The 19,461-nt window shown below is 41.2% G+C and overlaps 1 protein-coding gene across 1 annotated transcript in view; it reads left to right on the forward strand.

Moving 5' to 3' along the window:
• Positions 1-19,461, forward strand: part of LOC130283407 (uncharacterized) — a 151,220-nt gene that overhangs the window by 55,146 nt on the left and 76,613 nt on the right. Inside the window, exon 2 of the mRNA XM_056532854.1 lies at positions 8,108-8,196. Within this exon, the coding sequence (XP_056388829.1) occupies positions 8,122-8,196 (75 nt within the window). The 5' untranslated portion in view covers positions 8,108-8,121. The remainder of the gene's footprint in view (positions 1-8,107; positions 8,197-19,461) is intronic.

The following is a 19,461-nucleotide window of genomic DNA, read 5'->3' on the forward strand; positions in this document are numbered from 1 at the left end:
ATTTTTAAATAGAAGTAATTTACAAATCTGTTTAACTTTCTTGCACCAGTTGTGTTTTCCCATGGGAGTACCCCTTTAATGACTGCCCTAGATGTATATGTGGTCATTAAAAGGCTAAAGACCCTTTTAAAAAGCTGTTGTGAATAATCAATGAAATGGACATCACAGGGTTAATAAAGTGAATGTGTAGCCTTGTTTTTTCTTTTAATTAATAGAGACAGATACTGAAATAGACAGATCTATTTTCTGTTTGTAATTTTTTAATTTCATATTATGTACATTAGGATGTGGGCAGCAATCCTGCCTGAGTTGTTTTTAGTAGCAATTAAGAGATATTCTTTACAGCAGGCTGGCCAGGTTTCTGGACATGCTCTGTGACCTCTGCAGAGGCCATGCCACAGGAAGGGGCTGATAAAAAGAACACTGCTGGAAAGGGATCTGTACAGAATGAACACTTTTAGGATTATTTTAAATTTTAGATTGTAAAATGGAAACTTAAAAAAGACATCTCTAAAAATTGAAAATATGTTTAACACAAAAACTTGATTTAAACAATAGATCGTTTTCAGATGACACATTCCCTTTAATGAAGGACACCGATCCCACAAAATAATTAATATGTTACTCAGTACCTAATCCTCACCATGTGCATATAATTTTTATACCTTCTACACCTATATTTATTATGGAAATACCTATTTTCATAAGATCACAGTGTTAGAAATCCACTACGGGGTGGGTGGTGGTGGGAGGTGATTGGTGCACCTACTCATGCATCCTTGTCCCTGAGTCATCTCTTGTCCATGACTCATGAATAAGCTGATGCTGCCGCAGGACTGGTTAGTGTCCCAGTAGGTATGGGGACCCCTAGTGGTGGGATTTTCATGGGACGTTTTCTTTATTAAATATTCAACAAGTTTTAAACAACCGTATTGAAAAAGGTCTTTGATTTTAATCAGTAACAACATATAAAACATTTATGGATCAGACAGTGCCCATTTAAGTTCCCAGACAGGTGAGACCCAGCTCAGAGTGCCACCAGACAGTATGTAATAGGGCCAAAGTGATTAACCCCTGCTGGGTGATGGTAAAAGAGATGGTACAGCAATAATTTAAAGGTTAAAAGCAAATCGTGCTCTTAGGCTGGATATTGTATACAATTAATAAACACATTATACTCACCACCTCTTGTCTTGTTAAGCTGCCATCCCGAAGCTTCAAGTCCAAAGCTGGTCTCTGCTTCTTTAGGGTTGTGTGCCGTTCTATTCACAGAAGACAGGTCTTGTGGCAACATGAGGGCATACAACCTGGAAGAAGCAGAGACCATTGGGGGACTGAAGCAGCAGATGTAGGAGACCGGAGGAGGTAAGTATCGTATTTTTATTATTTTTATACAACTCTCAGCCCAAGGACAAATTGGGCTTTTGCCTGGACAAAATCAGCCACAGTCCTTGCTGATGAACTTAACGAGGCTTTACTTGAGCCTTTAATTGAGGAAATAGGCCTAGTGGCAGTTCTGATACAGCAATCACACTGGTCTCTATTTCCTGATTTCCAGACTCTAATACTTGCAGGGTCCACTACAGTTCCACTGCTACCCTTGCAATTTCCAATATAAATTTCACTGCTCAATCTCTCCATGAACCTGTCAGCATTACAGGCTCACCATAGCTTTCCTTAAAGCGTACCTGTCAAATCCGACAACATATATATATTTTTTAAATATATCACTCAGTAAATAATCCTGACCATGTACATCTAATTTACATGTGTCTAGCACCTTTATTTATTTTTTATTACACTTTTAATTTAGCTCACTAGTCTGGATTCCTCTCAAAGGGAAGGGGCGTGGCCCCACTGTGCATGTCTCCGCCCCCTCCCTCAGTATGCTGTCTGCTCACATCTCCCCTAGCATTAGTAAAACTGCAACTCCCAGCTTGTCCTCACTGACAGTAGCGGGACACAAGCTGACATTTTTCCTCTAGCTGTGAGTCCTGCACTCACAGCTGTCAATCAAGGAAGTGTGTCCATGACATAGGTGATGATGTATGGACACAGCAGGACTAGTATGTGTCCAAGCAGGCAGGGGGGGGCAGTTGTTTGACTGGCTTTTTCAGTATGAAATACTGATAATTTTCTAATGAATGCAATTGCAAAACCTATTGGTTTTGCATGCTTTACAACATATCAAGTTTTTGTATCTGACAGTGCACATTTAACTTTTTGGCTGTTCTGTAACTATAACCACTGCATCAGTGGCAGCTCGTCTCACACAGCATAGGAATGCTCACTTCTTATAGGGGTACTCTGATAGAATTTTTTAAATTTTTTTATAAACAATTGGTGCCAGAAAGTTAAACAGATTTGTAAATTACTTCTATTTAAACATCTTAATCCTTCCAGTTGCTGTATGCTCCAAAGAAAGTTGTATACTTCTTTCCAGTCTGACCACAGTGCTCTCTGCTGACACCTCTGGGGCAGACTGACCGGCTGGTTAAAGGGCCCGCTGCCACTACTGGGGATCTAGGACACTTGTCCCAGATCCCCTCGCAGGCTAAAGCTGCTTCTTCAGCTGTGTGCACGGCTCACGCGCACACAGTTGAAAAGCCTCCTCTCTGTGTGAGCTGTATCTGCAGCCTACACAGAGAGGAGTTGTGACCTCCGCCCCCATGCAGCACGCAGTGCAGTTGCTGAAGGCGTCACTCCTCAGCGCTTGCACTGTGGAGGCTGAAGAATGCGGCCGGCGAAAGAACGGAGAAGATCGCTGCATGGGACAGGTGAGTATTTTTGCACTTTTAAAATCTACCTACAAATTGTTTTGTAAACACTTATACAGTCCAAGATGCAGTACAGAGCAGGGATACAGAGACAATGCGGCCCAGATGATTTTGAGTGGAGGTAGAGCCAAGAAATGGGTGCTGACAGGAAGAGAAGATGCAAAATCGACCGGGCAACCTAAAAATCCCTCACAGCTGCATTATAACAGTTCGGGGCCTTTGGATGGGGAGATTGGGGGGGATTTATCAAAGTTGTCTATTTCCCGCATCAATATAGACCAACCTACAGAGCGTATGGCCGGTCTATTGTGCACCTAATTTATCAAAAGTCGCACGGCTCTTGAAAAATTCTGCACACAGACTTCCGGATCTTCGGTTTAGACTGTATTTAAACTTGCTTCAGTATGGTCTGACATTTCAGCGTACTTTCGGCTGATGCAACTTTTTGGCGAAAAGTTGCAATTGATAAATTCAGCACCAATACATTTTTCGTCTAAAATAGACTAGAATGCATCATGTTCTAAAAATCCTCTAACGCAAAAGTCGCAAAAAAGTTGCACGTATTTAGACTACGACTTTCTGTGCGACAATTTTAGATGGGAAAAACTAGTCTAAATCCTTTGATAAATCTCCCCCTTTGTGTAGAGGAGGGGACAGCACTGGAAAGATGCAGAGTCTAAAATGTTTGTCCTGCACATGTTAAAGGGGTATTCCAGGAAAAAAATATTTTTTATATATCACCTGGCTCCAGAAAGTTAAACAGATTTGTAAATTACTTCTATTAAAAAATCTTAATCCTTCCAATAATTATAAGCTGCTGAAGTTGAATTGTTCTTTTCTTTCTAACAACAGTGCTCTCTGCTGATACCTCTGTCTGTCTCGGTAACTGCACAGAGTAGGAGAGGTTTGCTATGGGGATTTGCTTCTACTCTGGACAGTTCCCGAGACAGGTGTCATCAGAGAGCACTTAGACAGAAAAGAACAGCTCAACTTCATCATATCACTTCCCAGAAGCCAATGCTGTCTTAAAGTAGCGGTGACAATAAAGAAAAACAGTGGTAGCCAGAAACCCGGGGCTACAGGATCGCCATGATGTACATATATTTACAGAAACATATTCCCTCCTATGACATATAGGTAGGTCATGGGACGTAAAGGAGTTAAAGTGCTGTCTGGATCTAATGGACCCATAGAGACCTATTGTAGGGCTGGTCCTGTGTGGTACCAACACAGAGAAAAACAATTAGCATGTTTTTCTGTATTGTAAACACACTCCTGGTATTGGTAATAATGCTGTGGGGATGGATTAAAAAATGGTTAAAAAAAAACAGCTTGGGGGAGATTTATCAAAACCTGTGCAGAGAAACAGCGAAGCAGTTGCCCATAGCAACTAACTAGATGGCTTCTTTTATTTTCCAGAGGCCTTCTGTTTGGTTGTTATGGGCAACTGCTCCACTTTTCCTTTGCATAAGTTTTGATAAACCTTCCTATTGTGTTTTCATGGCATTTTGTGCACTTTAACCCCTTAAGGACCAAGGACGTACCGGTACGTCCTTGGTCCTGCTCACCCGATATAACGCAGGGTTACACAGTAACCCCGCGTCATATCACGGCGGGCCCGGCGTCATAGCGCGCCGCGGCTAAAAGTGAAAGTGAAAGTTGCCGACTAGCTCAGTCGGGCTGTTCGGGATAGCCGCGGCTGATCGCGGCATCCCGAACAGCTGACAGGACTACCTGCCTCCTCGCTGTCCGATCGCCGAATGACTGCTCAGTGCCTGAGATCCAGGCATGAGCAGTCATGCGGCAGAATCGTTGATCACTGGTTTCTTATGAGAAACCAGTGATCAGCATAGGAGATCAGTGTGTGCAGTGTTATAGGTCCCTATGGGACCTATAACACTGCAAATAAAAAGTGAAAAAAAAGTGAATAAAGATCATTTAACTCCTCCCCTATTAAAAGTTTGAATCACCCCCCTTTTCCAATAAAAAAAAAACACACAGTGTAAATAAAAATAAAAATAAACATATATGGTATCACCGCGTGCGGAAATGTCCGAATTATAAAAATATATCATTAATTAAACCGCTCGGTCAATGGCGTGCGTGCAAAAAAATTCAAAAGTCCAAAATAGTGCATTTTTGGTCACTTTTTATATCATATCAATGCAAAATGGTACCGTTAAAAACTTCAGATCACATCGCAAAAAATGAGCCCTCATACCGCCCCATACACGGAAAAATAAAAAAGTCATAGGGGTCAGAAGATGCCAATTTTAAACGTATTAATTTTCCTGCATGTAGTTATGATTTTTTCCAGAAGTCCGACAAAATCAAACCTATATAAGTAGGGTATCATTTTAATCGTATGGACCTACAGAATAAATATAAGGTGTAATTTTTAACGAAAAATTTACTACGTAGAAACGGAAGCCCCCAAAAGTTACAAAACGGCGTTTTTTTTTTCAATTTGTCACACAATGATTTTTTTTCCGTTTCACCGTAGATTTTTGGGCAAAATGACTGATGTCATTACAAAGTAGAATTGGTGGCGCAAAAAATAAGCCATCATATGGATTTTTAGGTGCAAAATTGAAAGAGTTATGATTTTTTAAAGGCAAGGAGCAAAAAACGAAAATGCAAAAATGGAAAACCCCCCGGTCCTTAAGGGGTTAATTGGCCAGATGTTACTTTTTAGGCTGTGTTCATATGATGGAATTTCCATGCAGAATTCTGCAGAAGAATTTCATACAAACATTCTGCAGCAGCAGAGTCCCATTGATTTCAATGGGATTTTGCCGCACTGTGCACATATTGGAATTTCCGCAGCAGATATTTCTGCCACAGAAATCTAGATTCTGGAGTCCGCAGAAAGAATAGACATGTCTATGAGACAGCACATTTCCGAGTGGTCCTAGGGCCAGCATGTTCTGACGGCGCTCCACTGTCAGTGGAATGTCCGCATGGAAATTTCAGAGCAGACATTCCACCATGGGAACATGGGAGCCATAAAGCAGAGGTAAGGAACTTTGGTGAGACACATCTACTGTAATAAGGCTGCTTTTATGATTGGCAGTTTTTTTTTTTAAATCTACTACTGCAGTTTTGATTATGGATTCTAAAGGAATAAAAAATATATAGGAAGGACTTATACTTCTTCTTTTTGCTGGATCCACTTCTGGCTTTGGCTGAAGACTGTAGTGGCAGGGATAATGTGTGGCATTGTTCACACCTTTCTTGCATGCCCTCCCTTATGTTGATGGCATTGGTGTCAAATGCACCTAATATATCATCTTGTTGGGTGATATATGATCAATTTGGTGCATTTTCCAAAACACTTTGGAGTAATTTTTAAAAAAAACTTTTTCAACCCCTTATTACTATAGGATGTATGGGTACGTCCTGGGGAGTGGGAACCAGCATCGGAGCTGGATTGTGACGTCATCCCACACTGTACCATGCGGCCCCCAGCTAGAGTCGTCAGCCAGGGGCTGCATCTAATGCTAGGCTATTATCCCTTTAGATCTCGCGATCAAAGTCAATCGTGGGACCTAAAGCATATTACTTTCTATGGGTATGTTGGTCAATGTTACTGATCGGGACAACCACGGGGTAAACCTGGGGTCCCAATCAGCTTACATGATTGTCGTAGGGTCCCTACCTGCCTCCTTGCTGTCTGATCTCAGCTCTGCTGCTTCAGCCTGCTTTGGCAGGCTGGAGCAGCAGAGCACAGATAACACTGATCACTGCTGTACAGTAGCACAGCTTTTAACAGTGTATGCAATATAATGATTGCATTTATAGTCCTTTATGAATAAAAAAATATGTAAAAAATTATAATAAAAAAGAAAGTAATAAGTGTGAATAAATCCCCTTTTCCCATTTTTCAAACAAAATAACATAAATAAAAATAAACAAAATGCCAAAGTCAGCAATTGTGGATTTTTAGTCACTTCATATACCAGAAAAAAAAAAAAAAGAGATAAAAAACAGGGTGGGAAAAAAATGAGCCCCATACAGCCTCCTATATGGAAAAATAAAAAAAGTGCACTGCGTAGAAACTAAGCCCCCTTAAAAATTGCATGTTTGTGTGTCCGGAATTTCCACCTGAGATTCTGCAGCAGCATTCAATGGGATTCTGCTACACTGTGCACCCAACAAAAATTCCATGCCAGATGTTTCTGGCACAGAAATTCCGATTTCTGTGTCCACAGAAAGAATTAACCTGTCCATTCATTCTGCGGAATCTGAAACCATGCATTCCCGTGCGGTCCTAGCGTCGGCATGTTATGTCGATGCCCACGGTCTACAGAATGTCCGCATGGAGATTTTCCGTGCGGACATTCCTGATGTGTCAACATAGCCTTAGTCTTGCAAAAAAACAACAAGCTCTATAAATGAAAAATTTATAGAAAACTGGAAGAGTTATAGATTTTAAAAGTTGAGGAGAAAAAAAGGAAAATAAAAAATAGCTGCATCATTAAGGGGTTAAAAGTCTGCTATTTACTATATGGATAGGTTTCCACACAGGTTTTGTTTTACAGGCGTTTTTTTTTTTTTTTTTTACTGCCGCTGCAGTTTTTGAGCCAAAGCCAGAAGTGGATTCAAAAGGAATGGGAAATATAAAGGAAGGACTTACACTTCTCCTCCCTTATGGATCCACTTCTGACTTTGAGTCAAAAACTACAGTGGCATGTTTAAAAAAAAAAAAACACCATTAAAAAACCTGTGTGGAAACCTACATATCCTGGAAATTATGGGAATTTTTTTTTTCATCATGTAGGGTAGGTTAAAATGTCACAGTGACATTGCTTTTATACATGCACTGTACTTACATGCTGCATTTGAACTGGGGAGTAACTAAAGTGGGTGCAGATGTAGCAGTCACAATGGGGTCCTGAGACTGAAAGGGGTAAGTGCTGCGGAATCTGTAGTCGCTATATAAATAAAGGGCCCCAAGTTACCTTTACCCCATAAGAAGACACCAGTAATATAAATGACACTTGGTAGACATGGGGCCCGGTTACAGATTTTGCATTAGGGCCCATTAGCTACGAGTTACGCCTTTGCATTTGAATTAGGGAAATTTCCAACATTGTATGAGTCCAAAATACACAGAAAAAAAACGTACTAGTTTTGACAAATCACTGTGCGTTGTGAGGCCAGCAGAGGGCGCAGCAGTTGTTGTCCCATTACAGCAGGTAATTGACCCATGTGGGGAGGGAGTGAAAACGAGAGGGGAGGTTGAGTCAGAGACAGAGTGAGGGGTCCACGGTGGGGAAGCCAAGATCTAAGAGCTTCACATCACTTATAACTGAGCTGTCTTGAAACAGCTGCAGCTTCAGATATGGGGAACTCTCCTGCAGCATGGATCTTCCTGACAATCTTACTGCTGAGGATCACAGAGCCAGGAGAATGCAAGGTAATGTCTGACTATCATCTCTCCACCTCCCAGGTAGTCTTTGGATGATCTCCATGCAGTCACATTAGTTAAGAGTTTAAATAGCAGTCCTGGTTTGATCAATACCCTATGGAAGGAACAGACTGTCTGTAAATTCACTTCCAAAAACTATAGAATATGCTTAGATAGTGGAATGATTCACACTGAAGTGGTATTGATTACTTTATGGAAACTATGGGGGAGATTTATCAAAACCTGTGCAAAAGAAAAGTTGCCCAGTTGCCTATAGCAGCCAATCTATTTGAGCCAGGAAGCTTAAACTGCCCATGCACATTCGATTCTGTGCAACTTAGACCAGTTTTTACAAATATTTAAAGTGTTTTTTCTTTTATCAGTCAGATATCTATCTGTGTAAACATAACCTAAGCCAGTGTTTCCCAACCAGGGTGCCTCCAGCTGTTGCAAAACTACAACTCCCAGCATGCCCGGACAGCCTTCGGCTGTCCGGGCATGCTAGGAGTTGTAGTTTTGCAACAGCTGGAGGCACCCTGGTTGGGAAACAATGGTCTAAGCAAAAGGATGCAGCTGAAACAATTGCATCCTCCTTTAAACATTGGATTAAAGCAGTAGGATGTGGAGCTAAATGCTATAAAGAACTTCATCATGCTAATAATACTACAAACAGATTGAATACAATGTAACAATTTACTTTACACTTATCTATGTATGCACAAACACTGGCTGGGTGTGCTGCCTATCGCTTTTTATTTTATTTTATTATTTTTTTTTTTTAAAGCTCTAATTTTTATTCCATAAATTTTTATTTGAAAAAAATAATAAAAAAATGTATGCAATTACATTTATCGCATCAATATTAATGCAATTGCAATATTTTGCACATTTGTGTCTCTCCTCGGCTACTGCAGCATGGAGAGCTTAGGCTGTGTGCACATATAGAGGACTGACATTTTGGAGCCTGCGCCCATGTTGAATACATGAAGTGGTGCTTTAGAACCTGAAACTGTTCTTCCTCCTATAACTGCTGCTCTTAATCAATTTCACGCCTACCTTAGCCAGAGAAGTGCACCCCCCTTTGGAATGCAGTCCAGTTATTTGAGGACACAGGGCTGCATTGATTCTGCAGCTCAATCTAATTAAAAGTGCATTGCTTGGCTAGAAGAGTGGAGGTGGCAAAATTAAATATACATATTTTCCTAAATGAAAATAACCTTCTGAATCATTTAAGCCCCTTTTCTTGATCATTTGGACAAATGTAAGTTTTAAAGCTGTACAGATTTATGATATTTCCCATCATTCTGGTCCCAATACTTGGTGATTCAGGTAAAATGTGACAGTTTATGTGAAGCAGTGCACAAAGCAGGAACATTAAAGGGGTACTCCGGTGGAAAACTTTTTTTTTTTATGTACTGGTGCCAGAAAGTTAAACAGATTTGTAAATGACTTCTATTTAAAAATCTTAATCCTTCCAGTTCTTATTAGCAGCTGTATGCTACAGAGGAAATTATTTTCTTTTTGAATTTCTTTTTTGTCTTAACCACAGTGCTCTCTCCTTACACCTCTGTCTGTGTCAGGAACTGTCGAGAGCAGCATAGGTTTGCTATGGGGATTTTCTCCTGCTCTGGACAGTTCCTGATACGGACATCAGGTGTCAGCAGAGAGCACTGTGGACAAGACAAAAAAGAAATTCAAAAAGAAAAGAATTTCCTCTGTAGCACACAGCTGCTAATAACTACTGTAAGGACAAACATTTTTAAATAGAAGTAATTTACAAATCTGAAGAAAGCAGGTAGATGCCAGCGATTAAGAAACTTCACCTTTATTGGAACCACGTAAAATCATCGACATGGAGAGAATTCGGTAAGACAAACATTTAAAATTCCAGGAGTCAGCGCCAAGCATAATTTACAAATCTGTTTAACTTTCTGGCACCAGTTGATAAAATAAAAAATATCCCACCGGAGTACCCCTTTAACCTGTTAAGGATCCATAACATACCAATACGTCATGAGTCCGTTCCCGTTCTATAACGCAGGTGTGGCCCCGCGTCATAGCGGGTTGGGCCCGGCCGTGACACGGGACCCGTGGCTAAAAGCGCCCAGCACTGATCGTGGTGCCGTGCGCTATTAACCCTTTAGAAGCGTGTTCAAAGTTGAACGCCGCGTCAAAAGTGAAAGTAAATCGTTGCCGGTTAGCTCAGGGGGCTGTTCAATATCCGTGGCTAAATCGCCGCATCCTGAACAGCTGTGACACAGCAAGAGGGTCCCTTACCTTGCCTCCTGGTGTCCGATCGCCGTATAACTGCTCAGTGCCTGAGATCCATGCATGAGCAGTCAAGCGGCAGAAACATGGATCAATGGTTTCCTATGAGAAACCATTGATCAGTGTAAAAGATCAGTGTGTGCAGTGTTATAGCCCCCTATGGGAGCTATAACAATGCAAAAAAAAAAAAAAAAGTGGAAAAAAAGTGAATAAAGATCATTTAACAACTTCCATAATAAAAGTTTGAATCACCCCCCTTTCCCATAAACAAAAAAAAACCTGTAAATAAAAATAAACATATGACAAAACTTGTTTTGAATATGAAAAAATAAACATATGTGGTATCACCGCGTGCGGAAATGTCCGAATTATAAAAATTTATCGTTAATTAAACTGCACTGTCAATGGCGTACGCGCCCAGAAAGTCCAAAATAGTGTATTTTTGGTCACTTTTTTATAATCAATAAGTCCTATCAATACAAAAATGGTACCGCTAAAAACTTCAGATCACCGCGCAAAAAATGAGCCCTCATACCGCCCCATATGCGGAAAAATAAAAAAGTTATAGGGGTCAGAAGATGACAATTTTAAATGTATACATTTTCCTGCATGTAGTTATGATTTTTTTCCAGAAGTACGACAACATTTTTACCGAAAAATGTACTGTGTAGAAATGGAAGCCCCCCAAAAGTTACAAAATGGCGTTTTATTATTTATTTTTTTTTTGTCTCACAATGATTTTTTTTTAATCAAGAGGAAAAAAACAAAATGCAAAAAAACGGAAAAACCCCGGGTCCTTAAGGGGTTAAGGTTTATATGTGAAGGACTGTCCAGGACTGACTAAAGAGTGCTGTTGATTCTGTTGTTCATTTTATGAACCATGTAGAAAGTGGAGTCACATATAAATGCCACAAAATATGGTACAGAATTGTTTTGGTACCTTATACCCCACATTTCTGTTATTTGGCAAACAAGAGAATTCATCTAATGGGAGAATTGTTCTGACTTAAATAAGTTGTCCAGTGGCTTGAGGGAGAGGTTTCAAAAGTGTGCCCTTTCTGTAGTATATTACAAAACATCACCTCCTGCGCTCCAGGGATGCCTCTGGTGTCCAGCTCTGGGCCTCGCAGTGATCATCATTTTAAGCAGCAGCCTAACGTGTAGGGCCCAGGAAGTACCCAGGTCCAGTGTGTGACACTGCCACTCAGCAAAAGTGGAGTCCAGGGGTCATGGGGCCCCCGTGCGCCACTACATATGTAAGCCACACCCATACAGATGCCCCACCCACTGCGCATGTGCCGCTTCCTGACATGCGCAGTGTGAAGACCAGTTAGGAGCGGCGGGTAGAGGGAGAGCCGGAGGGAGGGGGGATGAATATTCATAAGGGGTGGGGGGGGCACTGACGTCACAGTGCCACTAGGCTACTGAAAACCCTGCCCGTGCCAGTTACAGCCACATTTGCGTATATAGAAAAACTAAGATTGCAGGCAAATGGCTGTACAGATCCGGGCAAGGTAGGGCGTCCCCCGCACTATCCATCAGTACCAGTGGTTAGTGCGGGAATGAACATGTGACAGTTTTCCTTTAAAGGATGGGCAGAGGGACATCTGTTTTATCAACTCAGTTAGAAATATTGAGTTGGCCTAATGAACTAATAGGCAGATAAAGAGAAGAATGAAACTATAAAAAAATATTTTAGCCATAGAGATGAATTCACAAGGTTAAAGAGTCAGCAGAAACTGATGGGTGGAAATAAGCACATGATTATATAGGGCTAGTCATCAGGATTTTGGGCATACCTCTTTTACCTCATATGCCTTTTTTCATATTCAAGATAGTGTGATCACTAAAGCCTTTTGTAAGCAGTGTACCTTTTCTATATTAAAGATATTTATCCAAAGTAAATAAAAACAAAAATACAATACAGCCTGCTAGGGATGTGTAGTAATAAAATACATCATAGTTACCTTGCCAAGTTAATCACCAGCTCTACAGTGATTCTCGCTGTCTCGGTTTATTTCCCCCCTGATAACCTGTGGACCTGGTTGTCTTGATGACGTTCTGAACACATTAAAGAAAACAAATGCCTTCTGAACTTGATTACTAAAACATACAATGATAAATGTCCCCTAATGGGGGACAGGCATTTTTTTTTGCTATAGTTTTGCTTAACACCTTAAGGACGCAGGGTGTAATTCCTGGTACGTAAAGACTTGGGCATACCTGTACGTCCTAAGTCCCGTTACCGGGGTTTAAAGCATTCTCACGAGCGGAGAACGCTTCAAACCCTGTGGGTCCCGACTGCTATCAGCAGCCAGGACCCAAGGTTAATGCTGAGCACCGCCAATCGGGCCGATGCCCGGCATCAACCCTTTAGACGCCTCAATCAAAGTTGATCGTGGTGTCTAAAGTGAAAGTAAAACTATCCTGGCAGCTCAGCGGAGATGATCGGGACTGGGCGACAGGAGGGTCCATACCTGCCTCCTCGTCGTCTGATTGGTAATCTACTTACTGCTCCAAGCCTGCTCAGCAGGTTGGAGCAGCAGAGCGCCAATAACAGTGATCAATGCTATGCTATGGCATAGCATTGATCAGTGTATGCAATCAAAAGATTGCATGGTATAGCCCCCTGTCGGGGCTAATAAAAGATAAAAAAGTAAAATGTGTTTAAAAAAAAAAAAAATATATATATATATTAAATGTGAATGAGCCCCCCCTAATAAAAGTTTGACGCACCCCCCCCCATTTCCTATCTTTAAAATAATGTGATAAAAACATCATATGTGGTACCGCCGCGTATGTAAATGTCCGAACTATTAAAATATAAGATTAGCTAAACCGCAGGGTCGATGGCGTACGCGTAAAAAAAGTCCAAAATTGTGCATTGTTTGTCACTTCCTATACCATAAAAAATTTTATAAAAAGCGATCAAGAAGTTCCATCAACACAAAAATGGTACCGATAAAAGCTGCAGACCACCGCACAAAAAATAAGCTCTCATATAGCCCCGTACATGGTAAAATAAAAAAGTTTTATAGGGGTCAGAACATGACAATTTTACGCATACTAATTTTGGTGCATGTAGTTATAATTTTTTTAATGTAGTAAAATAAATAAAACCTACATAAATTGGGTATCCCCAGAATAAAGATAAGGTGTCAATTTTACCAAAAAGTGCACTGCGTAGAAACGGAAGCCCTAAAAATTTGCAAAATGGCGTTCTTTTTTTCTTCATTTCACCCCACAAATAATTTTATTTTTGTTTCGCCACATTTTATGTTATAAAATAAGTAATGTCATTACAAAGTACAATTGGTGACGCAAAAAACAAGCCCTTATATGGGTCTGTAGGTGCAAAATTGAACGTGCTTTGATTTTTAGAAGGTGAGGAGTAAAAAACGAAAGTACGAAAATAGTTTTGAGTCCTCAAGGTGAAAATGGGTTTCCACCTTAAGGTGAAAATTGAGTCCTTAAGGGGCTTAAGTGCTACATATTTATCATACTATCAAAAGGGGGCTACAGGGGTACTCCGATGAAAATTGTTTTTTTTTTTTTTTCAAATCAACTCATGCCAGAAAGTTAAACAGATTTGTAAATGACCTCTATTTAAACATCTGAATCCTTCCAGTACTTAGCTGCTGTATGCTTTAGGGAAAGTTGTGTAGTTCTTTCCAGTCTGGCCACAGTGCTCTCTGCTGACACCTCAGTCCATGTCAGGAACTGTCCAGAGCAGGAAAGGTTTGCTATGGGGATTTGCTTCTACTCTGGACAGTTCCTGACATTGACAGAGGTGTCAGCAGAGAGCGATATGGTCAGACTGGAAAGAACAACTCAACTTCTCTTCGAGCATACAGCAGCTAAAAAGTAGCTCCCACCATCCTATTTTTTTTTTTTTTGCTAGACCGTTCCCCCCCCCCCCCGCTATGGCACTAGCCTGTTCCCTCTTCCTCCCCCCCCCCCCCTTCCCCGCATACCCCGTTCCCTCATTACACTTGCAGTTACTGCAGAGTCCGGCAGCGGGCGTGCAGGGACAGCAGCGGCAACGAGGCGGCGGCGATGTGCGGGAGGAGTGGCCTCCCAGCCAGTGGCCGGGGAGTCAATGCGCTCGCTCCCGCCTGTCTGATTGACAGGCAGGGAGCGAGTGCAGCCTAACTGAAAAAGGACTGATTGCCACTCCAAAATCAGTCCTTTTTCAGTGGCCGGTTTTTAAATGTAAATTTAAACCTTTTTAATGAAAAAAATTTAAATAAAAGTATATTAGAGATATGTTGTAGTACATAAGAACTACAACATATCAAAAAATAATGTTTGTGACAGTGCCCATTTAAGATTTTTAAATAGAAGTAATTTAGAAATCTGTTTAACTTTATGGCACCAGTTTATTGCAAACTGGAATGATGCCCCCTTGTTATAGATACAGTCCTGGGTATAAATAGATCATGGGAGAAATCTCTGTACTGCCCCCTAATATATTTATACATGGGTATAAGGTCTCCCCTAAGACTTCTTTTTTCTAAACTAAATAACTCCAATAACTCCTTTCTGGGTACTGTAGTCCTCCCATTCCCCTTATTACTCTGGTTGCCCGTCTTTGAACCCTCTCCAGCTCCACTATATCTTTCTTGTACACTGGTGCCCAGTACTGTACACAATATTCTATGTGTGGACTGACTGACTGATTTGTACAGCGGTAGAATAATTTTCTTGTCGTGGGCATCTATGCCCCCATTGATGCACCCCATGATTTCATTTGTGGCAGCAGCTGCCCGACACTGGCCACTACAGCTAAATTTACTATTAACTAAGACTCCCAAGTCCTTTTCCACGTCAGTTGTCCCAAGTGTGCTCCCATTTAATACATAATCCCAGCCAGGATTTTTCCTCCCCATGTGCATTACCTTACATTTATCAGTGTTGAACCTCATGTGCCACTTCCCAGCCCAAACCTCCAAAAATCCAGATCCATTTGTAAAAGTGCACTGTCCTCTATTGTGTTAGCAACTTTACAGAGTTTAGTATCATCTGGCAAGATTGCTAATTACTATTCAAACCCTCTACAAGGTCATTAATGAATATATTAAATAGAACAGGACCCAAGATTGAACCCTGTGGTACCCACTAGTAATAGTCACCCAATCAGAATAAGTATTATACTAGGGATATTATACTTCTGTTAGTATATTAAAGCAAGAAAAAAACAGACCAAAAGATAAGGGAGAAAGATAGGTGTGTGATAACAATAATCAATAGGGTACCACTGTAACACCCTCCCTAGAAGTATTAAACCCGTAAATGTGACTCAAAATTGAATATAACAAGAAGGAAGCAAGAAAGCCCCAAAAAGAGTCACTTTGATGAAAAAGTAAAAACAAATTTTATTGGTATGCACTAAAATTAGATACACACATAAAGAGGAAGACAATGCATCACAGAACACGGCACCACCGGATACCCTGCCTGAAGGATGGTAGTATGGGGGTATTGCACATAAATCCGTAATCAAACAGTACATATAAATACAGGCATCATTCTGAGTAATAGTAAATAGTAAATGTATACAAACAGTATAAAAAGGTGCAAAAGTGCAAGTCAATAAGGTGCTGTGTATTGAGGTGTACAGACAACCTATACACCAGATTTAAAGTGTATAATGATAAAGGTTATACTATGCAAGATATCCACAACAAATATATAAATCGCTGGAAAACTGCAGGGACCGGGGTGCCGGCACTCCAACGCGCGTTTCGGCACATTGACCTTCGTCCGGGAGTGGCGGCAACCTCAGTCAAAGGAACACATGTAAAGGACTCGCTTTGTGGCTGTTAGTTGCGTGCGCTGAGCTGCTGACGCCATCTCCAGTATATTAGTACAGTTTTCAGTTATAATCAAGTATTTAGCTATGTCCATAATCATTAAATAGATGCAGTGAGTTAAAATGGGGATATTTTCTGCAGCGCTGGACCAAGTGGATTAAAAGAGACTAATCTCTAATACATGGATAAAATAACATTTATTTGTAGCACATACAATACGTTTCTGGCCCAAAATGGGCCCTTTGTCTGGACAAGGTGCTGATACAAAAGTTGTGAGGTACTGACATTATATAGACACAAAGATTCATTACAAACCAGACTTACTTCAGTAAAGATTAGGGTATTCACAAACAGCTACTAAGTGAGTGACGTAACCATTCTAAAATTGAAAGGCAGATAGTTTCCACTACACATGTTAAAAACAAATACATTTCTGTGATGGAAGGGTTAATATACATATATGATAACAGCAAGTGACATGCAGTTAAAAAATGTATTTTTATAGAAATGCACAGTGGTTTTCATGTCAGCGTTCATGAACACCGTCTGAGCTGCTGTACAATGAACCCTGACATGAACACCACTGTGCATTTCTACATCTCTCCTGAACTGCCCTGCTCTGGTGGCAGGATATCAGTTAAAATTCCCCATCAACTTCATAGCCTGAGACTACAGCCGATTAGAATACGGATTTGCCAGGAATCCCATGCTTGTTGGTCTCCTGATCGCTGTCGTTTTTATCAAGTCTGGGGCTACAAAGTTGCTGAGAAATTTACATCAGAGCTTAAAGGGATTATCCACCATAAGGTGTTTTTAGTACTTACCTGCCAGATATTAAGAACGGAGGTCCAGTGCAAAAACTTTTGCACATAAAAGCTGATTCTTTATTTCCACCACGACATGACAGGATAAAAGTAACGCGTTTCAGCCAGTTATGCCAACCTTACTAATACTGTTTTTTTTATCCTGTCATGACGTGATGGAAATAAAGAATCAGCTTTTATTTGCACAAGTTTCTCTGCTGGACTTCCGTTCTTAATTTTTGGATTCTCCGGTGTTAGTTCACACCGATCAGTGTGCAGAGTTCTGGCACTGCAGGTGAGCTGAGGCACTCCTTCACTTACTTACCTGCCAGATAGTAATGGGCATGCTTAGAAAGAATCAGTGCATGTCTTGGAGCTGAATGGCTGCGTTGTGAGATTATCATAATGCCGCTGCTTTCTGAGGTGACGTACGGGTGTATGGCGGGACCACGGTAGCGGTGTGAGTGGTAGGATCAGATGGTATAAACTCCGGGGGCAAGATGTTGTTAAGCCCTAGTGTTCGTGATGCCAGTGTGGTTTTAGGGTTCAGGAACACCACACGCCAGGTTCCTCCGCTATCCCAGTTGCTAGTAGTGAAATGAGAGTCCACAACCAGTTATGGTCAAACGGAGGCTTTACTGAGTATAAGACAGATACAATTATCTTCTCAGCTAAGGCCAGATTTTGCAGAGACGTGGCCAGGACCCAGAATGACCTAGCAGCTTGCTGGACCAATATACTTATAATTACTTGACTCGAGATTGGATTAAACTTGACTATATGCAGGACTTCACTAGTTTCAGTGACAGCAGACATAGATTTGAAACTTACTGGAATGACTGTAGTTTTTGGGGTCCTCCAGATGCTGATAACTTGCACTGAGATCTCTGGTGGTTGCTGTGCTCAGTAAGGTAGCATAAGAGCTAAGAGAGTGAATTGTAATGGCTGCCCCTTTAGATAGTGGGGGGCTGGACTAAAGCCCATTGGTCAAGCTGCGGGTCATAGGTTAAGCTGGTGTTCTCTGGGAGAACATGTGACAGCAAATCATGACTGCATAACATAGCATGTGACAGACTTACACAGGTCCTTTATACTACCTATACATAAGGATACTGTCTAGGCATTAAAGTGATATACATAACATTATGGAACAACAGGGGGAGGCCTTGCAGGGGAGCACCCAGGTCACTGAGGGTCTCAACCTGACAGGGCCTAAGGATAGTACAGGACCATGTCCTGTACTGGGACATTACAAACTCCCCTACTTAACATAAGTTGTCCTCGATGTAGGTTCTGTCAGGGTTGAGGAATGAAGTGGCCGCGGGGCCAGATGCAGTCCTGAGGCATTTTTGCACAAATGTCCATTTTAGGCTGGTGAAATTAGACATTAGAGTCTTTGTATAAATTGTCCATACATGCTCTGACTTGTGGTTGAACAGGATTAGTGATGACATTCAACTTTACTTTTACTTTTTGACTATGCATTTACTGACTTACATAACAGTTTACTAGACAGACATGACATTTTGACTGTGTATGATATACTGTACATGACTAGACTATATACTAGACATTGTATATACGACTAGACTTATGATTATGAATTACACATTGGCGGATTGGGTTGCCTGAGGCTCTCTGCCCAATGCCTTGGCTACTGGGGTCCCTTGGCATTTAAAACACATCTCCCCAGAACACAATTTTTAGTTTATTCTAGACATATTTATGCTAGACAACTGACACAGATAACATTTTGACATTCATGTTACCTTGTATTGACTACATGCATTTAGGTGAGCATCAGGAGTACTTTCTGGCCAGGAAAGTATCCTGCGCACAAACATAATGATATATGATATTAGATACATTTGACATTAAGTAGACTGTGAAATGTTGAGTGCTACAGTACTATTGTATGTGACTGAGGTATACAATAGTTATGTGTACATAACTGTGTACTTTATGAAGACTGGTTATGCGTACCTTAGTTTTTGTATCTAGAGGGTATCTGCCCTTGCGTGGACCGTTGGGACCTACGCAGCACCATCTCTTGGGACTCTGGAACAGCAACCTCTTAGGGAGCTCTTGACTCAGCCGAAGTAGGTGGTAACTCTGGACTGACAGGACTTGAACTTGGAGGTTCGATCATGGGTGAGGCTGGTGATCTGGAGACTGGAGTATATTCTTGTGCCAACGGTGACAGAGCTTGAGCCGGTGTAATGACTAGAGTTGCACAGGCCCACAGGTTGGTATGAAACCTAAGATTGCAGCTCAGCTAGGAGGGAACATCCATGGATGGGTGAATTCCCTCTCTGGGCACATACTCCCTTGCAGGTTTGACTGGTGGTGAGGGAGGTATCGGAAGCACAGGCAAATCCTCCTTATGACAC

The sequence above is a fragment of the Hyla sarda genome, chromosome 1 (assembly GCF_029499605.1).
Source record: "Hyla sarda isolate aHylSar1 chromosome 1, aHylSar1.hap1, whole genome shotgun sequence".
Classification (NCBI taxonomy): domain Eukaryota; kingdom Metazoa; phylum Chordata; class Amphibia; order Anura; family Hylidae; genus Hyla; species Hyla sarda.